The sequence below is a fragment of the Cyanistes caeruleus genome, unplaced genomic scaffold, assembly GCF_971803275.1.
Source record: "Cyanistes caeruleus unplaced genomic scaffold, bCyaCae1.hap1.1 HAP1_SCAFFOLD_135, whole genome shotgun sequence".
In the NCBI taxonomy this organism is placed as follows: domain Eukaryota; kingdom Metazoa; phylum Chordata; class Aves; order Passeriformes; family Paridae; genus Cyanistes; species Cyanistes caeruleus.
In genome coordinates this window covers 81,032-103,522 of record NW_028255932.1, presented here as the reverse complement: position 1 = coordinate 103,522, position 22,491 = coordinate 81,032, and the positions used below count along the sequence as shown (strand labels likewise).

Sequence of the window (22,491 nt, the reverse complement as noted above, 5' to 3'; positions counted from 1 at the left end):
GAGGAGGGCACCTGGTTCAGGCTGGTGTAAGGATCTGAGAGTGTGGGGTGCCTCGGTTTCATCATCTCATTTCTTCTTCTTGGGTCCTGCAGCATTCTGTGGATTCCATTGGATTTCTTGTTTGGCAGGATAGGAGCATTCTAGGGAGCCATCCCTGGCTCCCCAAGCCGTGCCTTGAGCAGGACTCCCAGACAGGCTGTGAGCCCTTCCTTCCCTCCCTTGGAACAGGGGATTGCTTTTCCACACCTCTTGTCCTGGTTGCTTCAGGGAGATTTGGAGAGGCTCCATATCTAATTTTGCCAATTTCCCTGGGGATGCCCACACTTGTGGGTTCACTTCAGCCGTGGCTCTGCCAGACATTTGACACAGAGGTACAACAGAACCAGCCTCTGTATCCCCTTTGGCAATATTAATTTGCATTCCCAATTTAGCCATCAAATCCCTTCCCCGTAAATTACAATCACAATTGTGAGCAAATAAAAATTCCTGCATTTTAAACCCATCCCCCACATTTGTTAATAGTGGCTGAATAAAACACACCCACTCATCTTTCACACTTAGTGCCTTAATAGCTAAAATATTCCCCCTTTTATTGTAAGATTCCGATTGGATGGAGAGGCCCCTGTGTCCATCAGGAAAGGTCTCCTCTGGATCCAGAGCCACCCTGGATGTTCCCAAGGGCTGCAGTGTGGTGGGTCCCTGGTGGAATGGGAGCTGTGCCACCGCTAAGAATGCGTGTCCATCAAGGGCTGGACTTGCTGGTGCTGAGGGTGCTGCTGTCTGTGCTTGCAGTGTCCTTGTGCCCTGCAGCTGGAAGGCTGATTCCTTGCCAGGGGCTGTTTGGGTGGGCTGTGCCCTGGCCAGGAGGGCAATGCCTGTGCCAGGTGCTTGTGGCCGAGGGTGTCCCCTGGGTGCTGGGGCCCCCTTGGGCCCTGGGCTTGATCCCTCAGGGGCTGTAGGAAGTGTGCCATGGCCTTTGCCTTCAGCTTGGCCTTTTGCTCATCCCTTGCTGCATTCAGCTGCTGAGCCTTTGTGAGCAAGTGCTGAAGGGGCTTCTTCTGTCGCTGCTGCAGCCCCCCCTCAGTGCCTGTGGGTGCTCATCCTGTGGCAGCTGCTGAGCTTTCTGCAAAATCCTTCCTTTCTCCAGGGACCCAGCAGGAAATGCTTAAAAGATCATGTGGATCCCTGCAGGTCTAATCGCTATTTGTGAGCTGTTCCTTCCTCGTGCTGGCTGTGCTGAGGCTCCCCTCCCCAGCCCGTATCCCCGAGCCGGTCCCTGTCCTGCCGCAGTGTCCAAAGGCGGCCCCCCCGGCGGGCAGGGCCGGCAGCTCCACGGGGCCGGGCAGCGGCCGGGGCGTCCCGCAGCCTCCTGGGGGCCGGGGCCACTGCCGGCCCTGCCCGGGGGGTGCTGGGCTCAGGCAGCGCCCGGCGCTGAGCCCCGGCTGCCCCACAGCCCCGGCCCGGCCCCACAGCTCCCCACAGGCCCCCAGCCCGTGCTCCCGGTGCCGCAGCTCTGCGCCCGCTCCTGCCGCTCCCAGCTCAGAGAAACCCCCTGAAATCCTCACCTCCTTGTTTTCCTGTCCTGGAAAACTGGGATACAAAGGATCTGAGTAAGCAAGCAAATTTGGAGGATGAGACCCTTCTGAAACACATCCAAATCCTCAGTATTTTTCTCTTCCAGTTCTTTTCCATCATCCTTTTTCTTACCCCATGCATTCCTCCTGCTGCTTCTTGCCTTAAGCACATTCCTGCACACTCCCCTTCAGCCAATCCCTTCCCAGCACACCAACACCATCCATCCCCTGTTGTCTAAATCCCTTCTGGACTTCCCTTCTTGCCCCCCTGGGTGTCCATGTCCTTAATTCCCTCTGGGAGAATGTGCAAACGACCTCCACATGCTCCCAAGGGACCCTTGAGAGAGATTTTGGGGTCGTCATCTCTTTGTCCAAAATGCCTTTCTAACATTCCATTTTCTCCCCACTGTGGTCCCACCTGGATCCCACCTGTGCCCTCCCTGGGCCCCAGCATCCAGCCCCCCTGGAGGGGAATTTGGGGAGGTGGGAGGGGGGAGCGCCAAGGCCGGGCCCCCCCGCGCTGTGGTGGCGGGAGCGGCTGCAGTGGGGAGCGAGTGCGGGCGGAAGCGGCCGAGAGCCCAGCGCTGCCCCAGGCCGAGCTGGCCCAGCTGCATCCGTGCCCCTGCGGTGGGATGCTGTGGGACTGGGGGGGAAGAGGGAGGCGGCAGTGGGTGCTGGGCCTGGGGGCAGGAGGAGAAGGGATGGAGAAGCAGGGTTGAAGAGCAAAATGGTGAACATATGTACCTGGGGTTGTGCAGAAGGAGGAGGAGGAGTGTGAGGAAGAGTAGCGACACAGGAAGAGGAGGAGTAGGAAGAGGAAGCATCACAAAGTTCATCCCTGTATCTGCAGCTCTCCCAGTCCCAGGAGTGTTTCCCCGCTCCCCTCCCCATGCAGCAGGTGACCAGGGAGTGGGATCCATGATTTTGATGGGGCTGAATCTTGGTGTTTCTGAGCTTTATTGGGCTAAATGTTGGTGCTTTGGTTTCTTGTGAGGGCTGAACCTTTGTATTGTCCAGGGATTTTGGCTGAATCTTGTTGTTTGATTAATTTTTGATCTGTTTTGATATTTGGATGATGTTTGGGCTGAATCTTGGTGTTGTTGAGGTTCTTACAGACACAAGATGCTTAATGACTTTCTGAGATGAATTTGGGCAAGGAGGAACCCCCAGCACAAAGCGCTCTCCTCTCTTTTTTCCCTCCCAACCAGGAATTTTCATTCCCAAACTGTGTCCAGATGGAAGAGGATGAGAAAAAGCCCCAGAGGTCCCACACAAGGAGGGGCTGCAAACCCAGTCCAGGGAGCTGCGAGGAGCAAAGATCCCCCCAGTGCCAGGAACACGGCCAGAGATCCAGCCAGAGCTCAGAGCTGGGGGAGAAGCCCCACAAGTGCTTGGAATGTGGGAAGGGCTTCAGCTACAGGTCCAACCTGCACCGGCACCAGGTGATCCACACTGGGGAAAAGCCCTATGAGTGTGGGGAATGTGGGAAGAGCTTCAGCCAGAGCTCCAGCCTGCAGAAACACCAGAGGATCCACACTGGGGAACGGCCCTATGAGTGTGGAAAATGTGCGAAGAGCTTCATGAACACATCTTCCCTGATGACACACCAGGTGGTCCACACAGGGGAACGGCCCTACACCTGCTTGGAATGTGGGAAGAGCTTTGGGTGGAGCTCCAACCTGAGGGCACACCAGCTCGTCCACACTGGGGAGAGGCCCTTCGAGTGTCCTGAGTGTGGGAAGAAGTTTCAGACCAGCTCCGATGTCCTCCTACATGAGCGGATTCACACAGACGAGAGGCCCTTCCGCTGCCCCGACTGCGGGAAGGGCTTCAACCGCAACTCCATCCTCGTCAGGCACCGGCGCATCCACACTGGGGAGAGGCCCTATGAGTGTCCCCAGTGTGGGAAGAGCTTCTCACAGAGCTCTAACTTGACCCAACACCAACGGAGGCACCAGTAAGGGAAGCCCTGCGAGTGCCCCGAGTGCGGGAAGAGCTTCGTGCGCTGCTCCAGCTCCATCCCCCATGGGAGGATGGGCGTTGGATGATCCCCAGTGACCCCCGTTGGGCAGAGCCCTGGTGATCCGTGGTCCTGGTGATGCGTGTTGGGAAGACACCTGGCTGGGAGGCTCCACATCTTCCTGGCTCCCTGTGGGCACCTGGATGAAAGCAGGGGAATGAAAATCCAACAGGATACAGAATGACAGTGGGAATTGTTGACTTTCAATCCTCGAGAACCTTTTGCCTCAGGAGCTGTGTGGGCAGAGAAAAGGGGGTGACACCGGGCTTGGGGGCCCAGAGGGGAGCACACACGCTCTGTGGGGGGGGGAGGGGGAAAGACCCCCAGGACCCCCCCTCACCTTCCTGCACAGGCAGAAGCTGAGCCCCAGTGCCAGGAAGACGAAGCCCAACACGGAGACTCCAATCCCTGTCAGCATCTTGCTGTGGGCAGCGTTTCATGGCATCCCTGGGGGTTTTGCAGAGGTCAGGACCCCCAAAACCTCTCACAGACAGCCCAAGCCACTCCAAAGACCCTCCCAGTCTCTCCCAGCCCACCCAGGACCCTCTGAAACCTCCTTTAGAGTCACTAATTTTAAAAAATTAAGAATTTTAGAAAAATAAGAGAGCTTGGCTAGAGATTGGCCTTGCTGGAAGTAGTCAGAGTTAATGATTAAGTGAGAAGCAGGATTTGAGATAATGAATCTCGGACTGAGGTAAAAAATTACTTGTCATTGTATGTTTGTTTAGCTGTGCTTATAATGAGAAAACAGAAACTGATGAACGTGTTCAGGAAGATCACAGACCTTACATTTGGAAACCCATTTTAAAGTCACAGGGGAGGAAACTGGAGTTGTACCAAATGTCATTTGTAATGTCAACCACTGTAAAGGTAGAAAGGTGAGAGTGAGGTAGAGCAGGTTTTTTTCATCTCTTGATGATTCCTCCTTGCCAAAACGACCCCCTCCTCAAATTATGGAGCCAACCAGGCAGGTGTTGTGACATTTTAAACGCATTACAGTGCATTTCAATCCAAAGTGGGGAAGGGGAAGTGTTAGCATTATGAATATGTATTCATATTTTGGATATTCAAGACTTTTGTAAATAAATAGACACTGGAATCTTTTGTCAACTTGCAGTGCGTATTAAGGGGTGACTCCCGCACTCGCCCAGTGCTGTGATTAAACATCCACTTTGTAACTTTAAACTGTTGGAGACGTTTTTGTCCATTAACAGATTGATGTTGATACTGGATCAATATTGCTATTTTGGTAAATCACTGCCAGTCTCTTCCCAGCCTCCCCAGGACCCAGCAGAGCCCCTCCTGTTCCTCTCAGGATCCCACAGCCCCCTCCCAATTTCTCCCCACTTCCCCTGGACCCCCAAACCCTCCCCCAGTCCCTTCCAGCACCAGCAGGACTTATGAAGAACCCTCCCCAACTCTTCACAGCAAAATGAACCACGTCCAAATCCCTGCTTTCCCATCCCCAATCTTCTTCCAGCTCCTCCAGGCTCACTCAAATCCCTCCCAGTGACACCCAGCACCCCCAAACTCCCTCCCAGTGTCCACCAGCACCCCCAGAACCCCATCCCACCCTCCCCAACATCCTTCAAACCCCTTCCCAGCCATCCTAAGTACCTCAATCCCTTCTCCAGTTTAAACCAGTCTATCTCAAACTCCCTCCCAGTTCCTCCCAGCACCCCCCAATCCCCCTCTGGGCCCCCCCAGTGCCTCCCCCGCTGCCCCCGGCGCTGTGGGGGCCGGGCCGTGCCCCGGTGCCGGCTCAGGGGGTGCTCCAGGCTGCCGTGCTCCACCTGGCAGCTGGAGCTGAGCCCGCATTGCCGGGGGCGGTTTCCAGCAGCACCAGGAGCTGCTGGCTCCAGTCCCCGCTGGGGAGCACGGCAGTGGCCAGCACGTGGCCCGAGAGCTGCTGCTGGCCCTGGGAGCAGCTCAGCTGGATGTGGGCAGGGGAGAAATCCATCAGGGAGCAGAGCAGGCGGCCGGGGCCGGGCTGGGAGCTGGAGGGCACCAGCGAGATGGACACGCTGGGATGGGCACTGGGAGAGAGTGGAGAGGAGTGGTGTGGAAATGGGAGGGACTGGGAATGGACTGGGAGGGACTGGGATGGCACTGAAAGAGATGAGAGTGGATACTGGGACACTGGATGAGGGTGTGGAGTTTTGGGAGTGAAGTGAGAATGAACTAGGAATAGACTGGGTATGGCTAAAAAGGAGTGGGCGGGACTATGGTGTCACTGAGCGGGACTGTGGTGTCAATGGGAGGGACTGTGGTGGCACTGGGCGGGACTGTGGTGGCACTGGGAGGGACTGTGGTGGCACTGGGCGGGACTGTGGTGGCACTGGGCGGGACTGTGGTGGCACTGGGAGGGACTGTGGTGGCACTGGGAGGGACTGGGAATGAAGTGCGCGGTGCTCGCAGGCCGAGTCCAGCGCGGGGCTCTCGGCTCTGTGGATCTGCCCGGTAACTGATGAGTCATCAGAGAGACGCGCTCTGATTGGCTGAGGGGCGGCAGATCCACGGAGAGGCGACATGGACAGGCGGGGTCACTGGGAGAGGCTGGGATGGACTGGGAGAGGCTGGGATGGACTGGGAGAGCCACGGGAGCCATTGGGAGGGACAAGGGGCCCCGGGGATGGGCAGATGGAGGGCTGAGGGCACTGGGGTGATTCCCAGGGAGGTTTGGAGGGACACGGCTGGGCCCCTCTCTGTGCCCCGAGAGCAGCGGCCCGGACAGAAAAGTTCAGGAGCGGGAGGAGGTGTTTCTCAAGACTGATTTTAATCCTCATTCTCCTGGTCTGATTTGCTCAATCCTAAGCTCAGTTCATTTCCCCGTGTCGGGCTGTTGTGCCCCTGATGGTGATCCCTGAGTGACCTCTCCCTGCCCTTGTCCCGACCCACGAGGATTTGGATTTGTTTCAGTTCAGTGGAATTCGTGGTGATTTGGGGGGAGCTGGAGCAAAGCAGCTGGAAAGCACAGTGGGCTTGACAGGGACTGAACCAGGGCAGGAGTTGGGGCTGCCTCGAGTGAGCTCTCACAGTGTGAACTTTTGTGGGGTCTTAAAGGGAATTTTGTTGAATTTTTACATTCTTTATTAAAAAGCAGAGTCACAAGTGAAGCTCCGCTTTCAGCTTGAAATGAGGGGATGGAACGTGGGCACTGGGACTTCCATAACCTCAAGTTGTCCCTTGATGCTGGACACTTTAGCTTTGGCAATCTGAAGCCCTTCAGCAGCAATGTCTCTGCCACCCCCTGATTTCTGGCTCAGACCCAGCTCGCAGCTTGGACAAGGTCTGGGCTTTGTCCTCTTGAGCTTCGGGAGCCTCCCGGGAAGCACCAGCCCTCCCCAGCCCACCCTTGGTAGGACTTTTTCTTTTCTCTCTCCTGACAATTTTATCCCCAAAACTGCCGTGGGAACGTTGTATCCAAGCACATCCTCCAGCGCTGCACTTTCCTCCTGTGAATTCCCTGTGCAGGGAATGTGGCTGTGCTTTTCCCTGCTCTGTTCACTGACAAACAAACCTGAGCCCGTGGGACTGTCAGAGCTCCTTCATGCCATGAAATCAGGTTGTGTTTCTCATGGCATGTTCTGGAGGAGCTTTTCTTGGTGTGTCTTGTGCTGCTGGAAATGACACAAGAGCCAGGAGGGAACAGAAGCTGCTGCTGCCCGTTGGCTCAGGGCCAGGGAACCAAGTTGTGCTCCCGGGCAGTTGGGCCCTGCTGGAAGCAGAGCCGCGTTTCCCTTGAGCAGCTCAAGCTTGTGACAGCTCCAAACAGGAAACCTCAGCAGAAAACTCTTCCTCCAAACTCAGCTGCTTTCCCTCCTGCAGCTGTTTGGGAAAGAGCCTCAAAGCACAGACTCTGCTGGGAGCCATTGGTGCATTTCCTCCCTCCCGGCAGCAGCAGCTCCTGAGCCCTTCACGGGCTCCTGGCCCTTCCCAAACCCTTCAGCTCCCTTGGAACGCTCAGCACTCACTAACATGTGCATTTCTTTCATATTTAAGCTGCATTCAAATTCTCTTTTTCTCTCCTCTCTATCTTTTTTATCTCCTCTTTATCTCCTTTAATCCTGTCAGCCCCAGTAGGATGGGGATGGAGTCCTGGGGTGGGTGTGGGATGAACTGAGGATCCAGCAGAGAAGGGCAAGGCAGAGGGGAGAGGACTCAGCCAACCCTTCTCCTGCTCTCTCCTCCCCCAGGCTCCAGCTAAAGCAAGTCAGACTGGAAAGGATCCCACAAATGCTGTGTTCTCCTCCCTCTGAGCTTGGCTGGGGATCCTCAGCTTCAGCCTGGTGCAGTGATGGCTTAGATTCTCTAATCTGAGATTTTTGGCTAATGCACTAAATTGAAGAGGTTTATTATTACTTAATCACCTTTCACCTTTGCCAAGTTCTGCTGCACTGTGTCTGCTTTTCACCCAATACACTGCTAGCTCACCTACACACATGTGCTTCTCAGGATAATATTTAGATTCATAGCTTACTCTATAAAATCACACAATTACACTTGAAATCTCTCCACCATCTCACTCAATACAGATTTTTATTTACTTATGGCATATTCTTACTTGCAGCTATAGGAACATTAAGCTTATGAATTCTCGACTCAGCGTCTGTGAACCTTTAGCATTGCATGAACCCAAGCTCCTTCCAAGGCTGGAAATTAAACCCTTCAGTATCTGTGGAAGTTTCTGTCTTTCCATTTCCCACAGCCCACCAAAGGATTTGTGACCCTTTGTGACAGAGGAGAACCTGCCAGGCAATTTTGTGTTTGCTGTAGGGAAGGTTGGGTTGCTCTGCATCAATTCCCAGAGCAGCGCAGAGCATTGGCTTTGTGATGTCAGGGCATGGATGCCACCTTGTCGTGGTGACATCCCAAGGTTGCCTTGGTGCACGGAAGGCCTCAGGCTCAGAGCAGCTCTTGGGCTTGCTCAGTGCAGGAGCATCCTCCTGCTTGAGGCGTTTGTCAGTGGGCAGCTGCACACTGACAGGAGCCGTGTTTGTTTTCGTGGTGGAGCAGAGTGTGCAAACTGGCACAGCAGTGCTACAGTGATGGAGCAGCTCGCTGTTGCCGTTTGCACCATTTATGGCATCGCCTATGCCGGCTATTACCTCACCAACCTGGCACGTAAGTAGAGGTTTTCCCTGGCTGGAACCTGAGCTGGCTTTTGTAGGTCTCCCTGCTCTTTCTTAGTGACCGGGTTGCTATTGAAACACAAAGACCATGAGGATGCCCCTGGTTTGGTCAAGCTCCTGTCAACACCTTCAGCAAAACACGGGGTGTCTGTAGCCAGGGGGCTGCGGGCAGCATTTGCAGGGCTTCTGTTCCCTCCACGGGAGAGCCTGTGGCAGCAGAGTCTGGCATTTCCTCACTTTGCTGGCTCAATCTCTTGGGGTGGCTTTACTTTTAAGATAGCTCTGAGAGCTGGGGAAGTTGAAACTGCTGGAGGCTGATGGGAGTTTTTTCTCCTGACTAATTCCTGGCCATGGGTGAGAATTGGCAGCGGTTTTAACTATTGAGAAGTGAGATCAACCTGTGAACACCACCTGAAGATGTGAGGCCGGGAATTTTTTGTTCTCTTTGGTTTCTGGCTTCTGACGAGGTCACAGGGCTCTGTCTCGGCCTCCTCCCCCCCTCCAGGCCGGACAAGGCTGCAGAGGGCAGGGTGGGGGGAGAAACGGAGCCGGCCAGCCTGACTTGGTTTGCAGTTTCTGCCACTGAACTGAAACCTGACACCATCAACATCTGCAGCTTTAGCAAGATTTTAACTCTTTTACTGCCTGCATGAGACTTGCAGATTAATCCTTTTTTTTCAGAGAGAGAGAGAGAGGGAGTGATCAACCATCAACCCATCAAAGAGAGTGAAGAAAAAAATTAAATTGAGAGGGGGAAGAGAAATAAGGAGATGCTTTAATAAGCTGAAATATTTTTCTGTTAAAGCTATGGGCATGGACAGTAATGTTCTGAAAAAAACTCCTTTAATTCATGACAGAGTATATTGGGAGGAATGGAGTGTTTCCAAGTGTGGATTTTGAGCAAATGATGAAGTAGTTGTGACACTGTGAGATGCTGGAACAGAGGGGGAGAAGTAAGAGTTGAAGATTTGTGGCTTTTAAGAAGCAAAAAGAAAACTTCTGTTTCCAGGAGGCCTCACAAAAACAGATGAAGAGAACTTTTGCCTTTGAATAACTCATTCATAAAAATGACATCCCTAGACTCATGACCCATAACACACCTCAGAGTGATGGGAAATGGGAGGAGACAACTGATGGCAGATTTGCGAGCAGCTGGCATCAGAGAAATAGAAAGCTATGAAGAAAAATAGTTTTTGTATGAAAAACTCCATAGATAGCAGAAGAAGACTTCTGTTTCTCGACAAAGACTGATGAAAAGACTCCAGCAGAAATTGGGACTGTTGTAAACACCAAAGTTCCAAAGTATTTTTGTCTCTATGTTGTCATATAATCAAGGGAATGGTTGGGTAGTGGGGGAGAAAAGGGTTGTTCTGGAAGTTTTATTCTGGTTTCTTATTCTTGTAGTTTTTGTTAATGAACTTTCTTTATTCCATTTAAGTTTTAAGCCTGTTTTCCTCTTGTTCTAATCCATATCTCACAGCAAGAAATAAGTAACTTTTCTAGTGATTTTTTAGTTGCTGCTTTAAACCACACCAGTCAAGCAGGACACCTTTGAAAATGCAGACTGGGAGATCTTCTCAGATGCTGTTCTAAATAGGCCACGGTTCTCTCCAGTTTTCTCAAAGAATTTGGTTTATTTTCCTTGCTCACCTGCAGGTCATCTGAGCCGTGTGTTCAGAGGTGCCGATCCTGAGGTGAGTCAGAAAGGAACATTTGATGCTCCTGGTGTTTCAGAATTGTGCAGGGAACTGTGAGCTTGGCCTGTGGCAGTAGAGTGCAGAGGGCCAGCTGGGTGGGCTGAAAGAAGATCCATTTCCATGTTTACAGCAGCAATAGCAAAGGCATTGTTGGCTATTTCCTAATTTTCCATTGCAGAGCTTTAAAAGAACTCAAAGCTCAGATTTGCAGAGAGAACGTTGATTGCTGATAGTAGCCAGGGTGAACTCTCTAATTCAGAGCTATTTGCAGCCTGGCTGAATTAACCCATTTTAATTTACTTGGAGAGACTTAGAATCCCATTGCTATCAAAGCTGATGATTTGTGCTTGGTAGAGCTGGTTGTAGAAATCGAGCTGAAGAGAAATAAGGTTCTAAATGACAGGGAGCTGCCTGTCCCTAACTCCACCATCTGTCCACAGAGCCCAGAAGCAAGAGCAGACTCTGCTGTGGCTCCCTCTGCTCCTGGAGAAGAGGCCAAAGAGGAGCAAAATGAGCAAAAGGAGCACGAGCCTCCAGCTGTGGTCACAGCCCAGCCTGACCATGCCCAGACAGTAAGTGCCACTGCTGGGTGCTGCTGTCTTTAGTGCAAGGCAGAGCTGCAAGTTTCTGAGCAGCCAGCACTTGCTGTTGCTGGCTGAGGATGCTGAGTGCTGGAGTCCTGCCAGCACCCAGCCATTCCCCCATCCCGTGGCAGCTGGAAATTGGGCTTTGAGCCGTCGTGCTGAGGCCCCAAAGCGCTGCTGCCTGTGGGTGAGCAGCTGGCTGCTTGGCTCAGGGAAGCTCTGTCTCTTGGCTTCTGCCAAGCCATGGCCAAGGGCTCACACGGCATTTCTGGGGCTCACAGGGCTTGCTTTGTTTGCTGTCCCTTTTTGGAAACCTCTGCATGACCTGGAGAAGTGTTCTGCAGTTTCCTTGAGTAATTCTTCACTTCTGCAGAGTCTTTTAGGCCACCTGTCTTTTGGCTTTTGATAAGCTGCAAGGAGATGATTGTGTTGTCCATGAAGCTGTGGCCGGCCATTCTTGTCCTGTGTGGCCAAAGAAACAAACTGTGTAGTTCTGAACCCTTCTTCTGAGGCAAAATCCACAAGTGGCAAGTTTCTCTTGATACGTTTTGTGGTGAAGTCTGCAGCTCTGGAAACTGCATTGGAGCCTAGTGTGGGGGCAAAGCTGCAAGTCCTTGAGTGCTGTCTTGTGTTGCTAAGAACCCCTTTAGAGATGGTTGTTTTTTCTCCTCAGAGCTGTTTTCCTCCTCCTGCCTCTTCTGTCCTGACACTCCCTGTTTAACCTATAAATTTCTGCCTGTCCTAGTGAGGTGGGACAATTCCATGGTTTAGGTGGTTTTTGGTGACTTTGGTCATACATGCATTACATGACCCATGGCTTCCTTCATTGGCATCCCTAGGGGTGTGTCAATTAATTTGTTGGTGGGGCCTTTTGAGGATCTCTGTCAGTGCCACTCAGAATTCTCAGCTGACAAAAGAGGGAGGAGAAACACCTTGGTCCTCTTCCATATCCTGAGGTGGCCATAGAGGCTCTCTGACCTGCAGCAGAGGATCCAATTGCACACATCCTTGTCTCCTGAATGAGCAGGATTTCTAACAAGAGTGTAGATGTCAGAGGGGCAGGAGTGGCAGGGCAGGCCTGAAAAGAACATGAACTCCAGCAGTGTCTCTCCCAAGGGCTGAGCTCAGCCAGGAAGCCCCTGCAGAGCCAGGATGGAGCTGTGGGACAGGGCTGGCTGTCGGTCACTAGGGAGAGACAAGCAGGACACAGCAGAAGGGGAGGGAGGCCCTTGAGAAATGCCCCACATTTCCTGTCAGCTGCCCAAGAGTCTGTTGGAGATTCAGTGCCAGATGGGCCCTGATTGCACTGCCAGGGTCACTTTGGAATCTGTGCTTCCCCATGGGCAGAGAACAGGGCAGGAGAGCAGCAGCACAGAGCTTTGGGAACGTGGGAGCCCATCAGCCTTTGAGTCTTGGCCCACAAATGTTGGATGAGAAGTTGAAGCCCATCTTCTCTTGCTTTCTCTGCAGGTCCATCCAGAGAAAGAGCAGGAGCAGATTGTTTTATCAGGACGGCCGTGCCAGCCTGAGGGAGAGCTGTTCCCAGCCCAAGAGCAGGAAGAGCAGCTGGGGCAGCAGGTGGAAGAGCCACTGGAGAATGGCCAGGTAAGGCTGACTCAGCAGGGGACAGAGTGAAGGGCAGGAAGAGGGGCATAAAACGCAGCTCTTGGGACTGAGCAGGCCACGAGTGCCAGAGGCCCTGAAAGCAAAGAGCCTCTGCAGAGATCAGCAGCGGGACAGGAGGTTACAGTGGAAGCAGAGGTGGGTAGGGAAGCAGAAAGAAGTGACTGAATGAGTGTGATTTTGAGGCTGAAACTGAGGAAGAAGCTGAGCCTGATGGCAGCTCCCAGGCACTTGCTCTCCATTTGTGTGTACAGAACATCGAGGCAGAGCCCCAGGCAGAGCTGCCTGAAGCTCCGAGGGCCATCATGGCAGTGAAGAGGAGGCCTGAGGAAGACAGAAGCATCGAAGAGGAGATGAATCTCCCCTGGCAGAGAGGCAATCAACAGAACCAGGTGAGTGACAGAGTGGCAGACACTCCACTCATGGAAATTCCTCTCTGTCCTTCTTCACAGGCCTCCGATGAGGAGCTTCTGGCAGAGCTGCAGGAAGCTGAGGCTAGGATCAGGGCAAGGGAGAACAGGCTGGAGGAAGAAAAGAGAATCATCCAAGAGAAATTCCATCTCCTCGCTCAGCAGCAAGAGGCTCTAGAAAATCGAGTGAGTGAAAGAGCGATAGGCACAGCAGTCACTGCAGTCTGGTGCTTTCTGCCCTTCTTGCCTTTCCTCTGCAGAGCAGCAGGGGGCTGGGCTGATGCCTCTCAGTGCCATCCTGCTGTAGTGTCTATCCCAGCTGCTTGGAAGGACATTTCCTGCTGTGCTCAATCTCAGCTGCTGCCCTGGACAGTGGCACCAGTCATTTGCCCCTTTTGCCAGCACTCATCTCAAGGGATTCCTGCTGGCCTGCTCCTGCTCTCCTTGTTTCTTCAGGGCTTTTTGCAAGTGAACACAGTCCCCCAGACAGATTTGGAATACAAGCTGCAAGCTGTCTGTATCCCTTGGTGAATCTGCTGCTGTCCTGCTCTTTCCCTTTGCTCACAGTCAATGAGCCTTGGCACACAGGGAGGGACAAGCTGTGGTCTCTGACTGCTTTGTTCTCTTTGACTTGAGGTGGACGTGTTGATATCTCACCTGGCAGCCTGCGAAGGCTTCCAGCAAATGCCGGCTGATGAAGAGCCCCAAGGTCGGCGGGAGGCACAGGTACTGTCCCAAGCACAAGTGCTGCAGGCTGAGCACCTTCTGAAGATGGTGCAGGAAAAGAGGACTGAGGGGGAGGAGCTCCAACATTAGAACAAGGAGCTGCAAATGTGTCTGCAGCCCTTGGAGGGGGAAAGGGATCCTTGGGAGGAAGTGGAATGGTCGTTGTTGCAGTCATCCTTGAGAACATCCAGGAAAATGGAATATGAAACTGGCCATCAACTTGATTAAAACCAACCTTGGGTTTTGACCATTTGGTTCCAGAAGTGGGCATCCAAAAAATCCAGCTGATGAGCTTTGCATGTGGCTAACAGCAACTTCCTAAGGGCTTGCATTTGAAAAGGGAACTCGGGGTAATCTCTGCCAGCCAGCTTTCTGACACAAACTCCTTTCTTCTCTCAGATCTACACAGGCTCTTCCATTCAATCTGCTGTAGCAGCAGCAGCAGCAGCATCTAAAGGAGCCTTTGTTGCCCAAGCTGAGCAGTGGAGCCGGGGCAGTTTGTCCATTTCCAGCAGTGACACATCTGCTGCTCAGCTCCAGGAGAGCCTGGGAGACTTCGTGGAGCAACTGAGTACGTCTGGTGTATTTCTTGTCTGAGGGACAGTGTATTGTGTGCACGTGCCAGCAGAGCTGTAGCAAATGATCCTCCTCACTTTGGTGTCCCAGAGACATTTAGGACTCCCCATAGGAACTGCTGTGCTCTGAGGCAGCGAGAGAGCGCTCTGGCTGTTCCTGCTGCCTCTGAGGGCAGCTTGGACTGGCTCGGCTTTGCCTGGCATTCCCTTGCCACTAAAGGCAGCAGCAGGAATTGTTCTTGGATCAGCAGAAGGCTGTGGCCCAGCAAATGATCTATGCAAGTTCTGTGTGCTAGTGGCCAAACTGAACAGAGTATTTGATTCCTAGATTCTCCTTAGACTCCAGACTTCCCACCGCTTGTCAGAACCAAAAGACTTCAGAGATATTGATTGGTTTTGGGATTTTGTCTTTTTGTTGCGGTTTCGTTTTCAGTTTTCAGTTTTTATCCTTGTTTGGTTTTGCATTTAGGGGTTTTTGCTTTTTCTCCATCCTGAAAGAGCTGTTCTGCCCCATGTGTCTTACTGGTGTCATTTTTAGGACTGTTTTTATTGCCTCTACTACATCTACAAGGTTTTTGTGAGGATGCTGTATTTTTGTCAGTGAGGACTCCTTTGAAACTACATCAGGTGACAGCAGAAACAGAGAGCAAGAGATGTTTTCATTGGGCCCACAATGAAGAAACAGATACTTGTGCCACAATCTGTAATTAATATCCTAGTTTTATTTTTCTAAAGATGTGTCCAAGAGACACATCCACGTGGTGTGATCAGATAAAACAGCACTGCAGGCATTTCTCAGGAGCGAGCCTGCAGCCCCTGTGCTGTGTATTCCTCAGATCCATGGCACTTTTTCATCCCTGATTCCCAGCCATTCCCATGACTCTTAGAATCCTACCTATTGGCCCAAGCCCTGCTCAGATCAGTCTCTGGGAAAACACATCAAGCCCTTTGTGATTCTGCAGCACAACCCATTTAATCTGCTTCTTGCCCATAACAGCTGCCAGTGCTGTGCTCTCAGAAAAGACCTGGTGGGGCTGAGAAAAGATCCCAGCTGATTTGGTGTCTACCTTCACCTGCTGGCACACAAAAGGGCCTTGATCTGCACCTGGCTGTGTCTGATCTCCAAGGCAATGCTGTTGTGTCCTGAACGGGGGCCACAGCTTGTCAGGGGCTCAGGCTGGCTGTGTCTTCTTGCCATTGCTTGTCAGTGCTCATGCTTGGCCTTTGCCAGCCTTGTGCTGTGCCCTGCTGTGCTCTCTGCGCTTCATTTCCTTCCAAGGACTGGACAAAATCAGTCTCTCTGCTGCCCATTTGTACTGCACAACTGCCTGTCTTGTTGCTGCTGTGCTTGCTGCCCAGCTGACCACAGAGGGTTCAGAGCCCCAGACAGCGGGGCTGCCTTTGGCATCTCCTGCAAGTTGGGATCTCTGCCTGAAAGTCAGCATCTTGCATTTTGTTTCCCTCAGGGAGAATGGTGAACAAGGAAAATCCCATCACAAAATACATCGAACTGGAAAGTCTTGGCAGCGGGTGAGTCCAACCACAGTCACTTCTACACAGCCATGGACCAGGTGTTTCACTGGGGGAATATCCATCAAGTGGGAAGTCAGACAAGTTGTCCACATGTTTAGACAGCGGGCTTAGTCTGCCCCATCTCTCAGTACTGGCCAGAATTTGTCAAGTGTGCTCAGAAGGCATTGTCAAAGACATCTCCATGCTGCCAAGGTCTTGCCTGCAGCAAGGAACAGAACCTGGGAAATCTGCTTGTCTCTCAAGTGTGGGACAGCTCAGGATTCATTTCCTTCACATTTTTGGATGTCTCCAAATCATCTGGCCACACTAATAAAAGGAGAAGAATCTTGCTTGCCTGAAAGCACAACCTACCCCCAATGAGAGCTGTCAGATAACAGTTCTCTGGAACATTTCTCTCCAAGAGTTTGCTAAAGGAAATACTCCGTGCTCAGGATTAGAATTGCACAGTTTAGAAGCTGATAGCCGAGATGAAGGAATAAGCTGCCTTTTGGAGCTGAGGCAGTAAAGCCCAAGGCTTCAGGAACAGGCCCAGTGCCCAGGCACTTGTGGGGAAAATGCATCATCTGCCTTCTGGCAGACCCCTCCTGCAACCTGCAGCTTTTAGGCATTTACAGCAGAGCTCTCCTGTCTGGACTGGCTTCCACTGCAAGATCTAATTGGCTTCTCCTTTCTTTGCTGCTGTTTTGTTTCTAGGGGTTTTGGAGAGGTTTCCAGAGCACTTGACATTGCAACAGGAGGAGAGGTAAATGTCAACAGCCCCTGCAGCCTCTGCTGCTCTCCAGGCCTTTCCCCACTGCTGACAGCTGTGGCTGGAGCTTTGAGTAGAGCTGTGCTGAAAAGGCACAAGAAGCACAGACTGGAGCCAGCCTGCAAATTGCACTTGGAACAGGCTTTGTGGACAAGGCAAATCGCCAGTGGCCACGTGTCCTGTAACTGACCCCCAAGGGAGCAGAGAAATGGGCTGTTGGAATGTCACTCCCTAATTACTCCAGTGATGAGGTCTAATCACAAGGCACTTTGGCACAGCTTGGCTGTGCCATTCCAAAATCACTTGCTCCATGTGTGTTGTGGTCTCATGCTACCAATTTTCTCAAATTACTCCTTTTCAATGTCATTTGAGGTGGCCATCAAGAAAATAAATGTGCAAGGAGTGAGTAGGAAGATACTAACCATGAATGAAATCAGGATCATGGAGAGTAATAGGAGTCCCAGGATCGTGAATTACTTAGCCAGGTGAGTGGTCACGGTCCTATCCCTTGAATGTTTCTTTACATACTACAAGCATGAGAGCTTAAAAACCCACTTTGGTCAGTGGCAGGAAATAGAGTTGTTAATGATTATTTCTCTACTTATCTCCAATGGATGGGAAGAGACTGCATTTTGTCTGCATGAATCCACCCTGGCAAATGCAGACTGAAAATTGTTCAAAAACCTGCATCAGCCCTATCTTAAGAATTCAATACCTTCTAAGTTCATTGCCTCCACAGTTCTTTGGGCTTGAGTTTTTCAAGTTTCTTAAATGCTGATGAACCATCCAAGAGAGGATTGCCCTTGCATTGTTGCCCCTCTTTTCCATTGCTGTGCATGCCAGGAAGACTAGGTGCTTATTTCCAGAAATGCCATGCGTGACAGGTTTTTTATCTGGGCTCTTCCTAAACTGCCTTTCTCCTTGAGACAGCACAGACTGCAAACACTGCACAGCCTAGAGGCAATGTCTATGCCTTTACTTCTGCCCTTGTCTCCAAGGGACCCAGAAACAAGACTCAAGCAAAAAACCAACCTAGGCGTGCATGTTCACCTGCATGGCCTTGTTTCCTTTTTTCAGCTACCTTGTGCATGAGGAACTCTGGCTGGTGATGGAGTACATGGACGGAGGCACTCTGAGAGATCTCATCGACGAGATTCAAATGTCTGAAGGAGAGATTGCAGCTGTCAGTCGGGAGGTCAGGGATCCCATCTGTGCTTCCAAGGCCTTGAGCTGCATTGTCTGGGAAACAGGGGCTCAGAACGGGAGGGATTTCATGGGCCAAGCTTGGTTTCTGTGCTGCTGCTCGGCTATGGGCAAGCAAGAGCATCTCAAGGGAACTGTCTGCCAGTGCCCCTACACTCACTGGACTCACTTCCTGTCCTCTTATCCCCTGCTCTTGTATTCTAGCTCTGTCTCTTGCATTGGCATTTGCAGTTCTCCACTGAGAAAGGTGCTGCTCTGCTCCTGTTGGAGCAGCAGGCTCTTGCTCTCAATGGTGCTGTGTTCTGCCATTCCTCCCCATTCCCCTGCAAAGGGAACCTTCCACAGCTGTTTCCTTGCTTGTGCGATGAACTCACAGCACTACTTTTTGCCCCCCTGGTTCTCTTTTCTCTCTCAGTGCCTGCAAGGACTGGATTTTCTTCACTCCAACCACGTGATCCATCGAGATGTCAAGAGCAACAACATCCTTCTCAGAACCGACGGCTCTGTCAAGCTGGGTCAGTGTATTCTTGCTCAGCTTCAGCCTTCCAGGAATGGGGGGTGTGGGGCTGCTTTCAGTGACTGCCAGCTCCCCAAAAATGCTGCTGCTGGCAGTGCAGGGGTCCCCCCTGCTGTGGGCTGAAGGCACAGTTGCAGGGTGCACACAGCTATGACAAGGAGCCACAAGCAGCCCAGAGTGCTATTGCTCTGTGTGTGTCTGTGTGTGTTCCTTCCAGAGGGAGGGAGCTGCAATCTAAACCTTCAGGGGAACAAAAGGCACTGCTGGAGGAAGTGTAAAAAATGGGGGGATGTTTGAAGTAGCCAATTCATATTGCCTTGGCCAAAGCCCAAAGGAAACAGAGCAGGGAGTGTTGTCCAGGAAATTCAAGTGCACATTCTCAAACTTCTACCGGGGAATTCTCTGGCTTGGTTTCCTAATTGACAGTATTAAAATTAAAAGAGTATTTTGCTTTCTCCTCAGCTGATTTTGGCCTTTCTGCTCAGCTCACCCCTGAGCAAAATCAGCGGTGCTCGGTGACCGGGACTCCTTGGTGGATGGCACCTGAAGTGGTGAAGCGTCAACCATATGGCCCCAAAGTGGACGTGTGGTCTTTTGGAATTGTGGCAATTGAAATGGCCGAACAAAAAACTCCTTATGACAGTTTCACTGCTCGATCGGTAAGGAGCAAATACTCTCTGATCCCGCTGTCTTTCTCACCTGTCCCGGGTTCTCTGCTCACTGCACAAAATCCCATGGCCATCTGCTGGAAGTACTTCCACCAAGGCCCCTTCTACAAATGGCCCTGCAGCACATCAGCATCTGCTGGAGCTTTGGTTGCAGCACTGGGGGAACTCAAGCCTTACCTCGCCCAAACCATCTCCATTCTCAGGCAGCATTTTGCTTTGCCTTAGAAGTCGTTCCAGCTCTTTTGGCTGTGTAGATGGCCTCAAGAATAGGAAACAAGCATCTCAGAGCTGCTGTTATCTTTCCAGAAATGAAGCAAAGAAACTCAAAGCAAACCAAGTTTCTAAAACAGTGCTTTTGAGAGAAGAAGTGCAGCCCCATTCTTCTCACAGGGAAACTTGCCTGGAACCTGGAGATGAGGCTGTAAAGCCAGAGTCTCTTCTGCTTCTTGTGCAGTGCTGCTGAGACACTCAGTGACCACCTTCTTTCCTAACCCAAGCCACTTTCTCCATATCACCAAGCTGGAGCCTGGTGACGGGGAGAGCCTGCCAAAACCTCCTGTTTGTTTCCTGGCACTTTCTGGGATGGGCACAGCGTTAATGCATTGACTTGAGAATCCAATGAGCACAGGGTTACCACAGGGATGACACTTCTGATTTCACCATGAATATTTTCCTTTTGCCACATAAGGGAACCTGAAATTTTCAGAGTGCTGAGAGACAGAGCTGCAGGTGGCTCCTGTGTGCCCAAACAGGCATTTTCAACCCAATACATTTGTGGAGGCATCTTAATGTGTCTGTGTTGAAAATGAGATTCCAAAGGTTTGTTTCCTTCCCTGAGGAACACCTGCTGCATTTCCTTTCTTTCCTTCCAATTACCATCATTTTCAAGAACAAGACAAAAAGCTGGACGACATTTGTTTTATGGCAGCTGTGCTTAAGGGACCAACAAGCACTGCAGAGATTCTTTTCATGTAATAATTCTTGGAAATAGTAGAGTTAGTTAGAATAGCAAAATCCCTCTTCCAAAAAGGCTGCCAAGCTGCTGGGAATCCTCCGAGAAGGAAACACGTATTTGCTGATGTAGTTGCCACTAACTAGATCAGGCAATGAAATCAGCTGCCAAGGCAAGATCTGCTGGATGTTGGCAAAGCTGTGGCTTTGGGGCTTGGGTTTTTTCATGATACAGGAAAGTCGTCATCCAAATGCTACAGGAAAGTCATCTCTGCCTCTCTGCCAGGGCAAAAACTGCCACTGCAGAGTGGAGCTGGAACAATGGGCTCTGGGAGAGCAGTTCCAGATGGGAAAGAAGCAGGTGGAGCCTTGTGTTTCCTTTTTCTCCAGGCTAAATTCCACATAGCCACAGAAGGGACCCCACAGCTGCGGCAGCCCGAGCAATTCTCGCCTTTGCTGCGTGACTTCCTGAGCTGCTGCCTGCAGAAAGGCGAGGCGCAGCGCTGGTCTGCCAAGGAGCTGCTGCAGGTAAAATGCCAAAAGGGCTGCAGGTGAAACAGTGTCCCAGGGATGGGCTCCTCCTCCACTGAAATCCAAGGCATCAGATGAGCCCCCATCCTCCTCCCTTCCAACCTTGGTGCTGTTCAGCTGACAGTGGGGAGCAATCCTAGACTGGGCTGGGCTGGCAGGGAGTGCTGGGTTTTAGCGCTGGCTAAAATCACCAGGGCACTTACTCATTTCTTGCTGGGAGCTATGGATTAGGAGAAGGGCAAAACAGGCTTCAAACTTCAAAGGAATAACAAATTTTATTATCAGGCCCACAAGAATAAGAAAGGTCTCATCTGTGCAGTGAAAGGGTTCAATCTCACCCAGGTCATGGCAGTCACGGTGTTGGATTTCAGGCTGTGCTGGGCCCCTCTCTCTGCCCGGGAGCCGCTGGGAGGGGAGGCTCGGCCTGGAGCCGTCGCTGCACGCCGGGGAGAGGGTTTAGTGTGGGCAAGATGTCAGCAGCCGTGGCCTGGCCCAGCCTGGGGCCGGGGTCCCGCAGCCTCCATCCCCCGCCCGGGAGCCGCTGGGCTCTGGCCCGGCCTCCCCCAGGAGCACAGGCCGTGGGCGAGCAGGGCCGGCCTCACCAGAGCTCCGTTACCTTCGGGCTCCGGAAGCAAAGAGGGCCAGTGCCCGGGCTGGTGGTTTTCAAAATGTGCATCATCACAGAGGTGCATCTCATTTCTAAATGGTGCAAAATGTTGTCAGTTCTCAGAACTAGCCAGCCATTGGCCTGTCTCAGGCACAGAGGAAGCTCCCAGCAGCTTCTCTCAAAGAAATCACTTCTGTGCGGGGTTTCTTACTTCTTTCCCTAAGTGTCAATTCACCTCAAACTAACACACAGGGACATGGGAGACATCTAGTCTGTGTCCTGCAATGAGCAGGGACATCTTTCAAGAGATCAGGATACTCACACCTCAGATATTTCCAGGGGTGGGCCACCTACCAGCTCTTGGGGCAACCTGTGCCACTCTTGCCCCATGCCCCTGACCTACTCTGACTCAATCCCCATTTCATTTCAAAAGTATTCCCCTGCCTTTGAAGCTCTTAGATTGGAAAATCATGCTTTCTTGTTGTTTTCTTTTCCTTTCTGCAGCATCAGTTTATAACATCGGCCATGCCTGGGTCCAGCCTGGCACCTCTCATCGTTGCAGTAAAGAAGTGGAAGGAGGAGGCAGGAATGCAACAATTAATTTATAAACTGTCTTCTCCATGACCAACTTAGAGTAGGATTATAGAGTAGGATTGCAGAGTAGGATTATAGAGTAGGATTATAGAGTAGGATTGTAGTGCAGGATGATAGTGTAGGTTTGTAGTGTAGGATTGTAGAGTAGGATTTTAAATAAAATTTCTAAAATCTCAACTCCTTTGGAACATTTCTCTCCTTCTGACCCTGTGAGAAAGCTCAACATTTCCTCCTGAATTGTCAGTTTTTTCTTAGAGGTGGAAAGTGACATTGATGGCTTCTTTGGTACAGTTTCTAAGGGGGGAAGGCTCCTCTTCATTCATCCTCTCCAGACCACACTGCCTTTGGAATATGGCCATCTGGACAAGTTTTGCCCAGCTCTGACATTTCTATTTGAGGCAGAAACAACAATGGCATTTGCAGGAAAAACCAAAGGAGGAGCGGTGCAACGCAAACATCCTGTGCAGATGCAGGCTGTGCAGATGTGACTCGAGAGTATTTGGGTTCCTGCCACTTGGATTTGTATCCCTAAGAGAAATTTCTTTGGCTGGAGGAGAGTCTGGCTGAAGAGAGAAAGCAGAAAGAGCAGTGAGGGTGCTGTGCAAGGTCTCGTGTGGTGCAGAGCTGTCAGCGACTGTGAGGTGAGAGCGGGCCCGGCCTTGGCCAGGCTGGAGCCCCAGCAGAGCCCTGACAGAGCCCAGAGAAGCCTGAGCCTCGGCAGAGGCAGGCTGGAAGGAGGCCCTTGGAGCTGCACGAGGCAGCAGCCTGGCCCTGGCTGCCTCTTGCTGGCACCAGGCA

At 51.8% G+C, this 22,491-nt stretch overlaps 3 protein-coding genes across 3 annotated transcripts in view; all 3 read left to right on the top strand.

Annotated features, from left to right (window-relative positions):
- Nucleotides 1–21,870, top strand: part of LOC147645993 (serine/threonine-protein kinase PAK 3-like) — a 135,635-nt gene extending 113,765 nt beyond the window's left edge. The window contains exon 15 of the mRNA XM_086874023.1: nucleotides 21,759–21,870. The gene's annotated coding sequence lies outside the window, so the exon portion shown is untranslated. The remainder of the gene's footprint in view (nucleotides 1–21,758) is intronic.
- The window catches only part of LOC111946100 (uncharacterized), a 97,573-nt gene continuing 77,792 nt past the window's right edge, over nucleotides 2,711–22,491 (top strand). Inside the window, 1 exon segment of the mRNA XM_086874018.1 lies at nucleotides 2,711–3,510. Coding sequence (XP_086730144.1) covers nucleotides 2,717–3,510 — 794 coding nt within the window. The 5' untranslated portion in view covers nucleotides 2,711–2,716.
- Nucleotides 8,466–21,870, top strand: LOC147645994 (serine/threonine-protein kinase PAK 3-like). Its single transcript, XM_086874025.1, has 15 exons — nucleotides 8,466–8,718; nucleotides 10,383–10,420; nucleotides 10,864–10,995; nucleotides 12,478–12,612; nucleotides 12,885–13,226; nucleotides 13,677–13,766; nucleotides 14,166–14,337; nucleotides 15,808–15,871; nucleotides 16,568–16,616; nucleotides 16,995–17,107; nucleotides 17,700–17,817; nucleotides 18,241–18,340; nucleotides 18,805–19,001; nucleotides 20,352–20,489; nucleotides 21,604–21,870. Exons 1-15 carry the CDS (start codon nucleotides 8,643–8,645, stop codon nucleotides 21,721–21,723), a joined length of 1,884 nt encoding a protein of 627 aa, XP_086730151.1. The 5' UTR covers nucleotides 8,466–8,642; the 3' UTR covers nucleotides 21,724–21,870.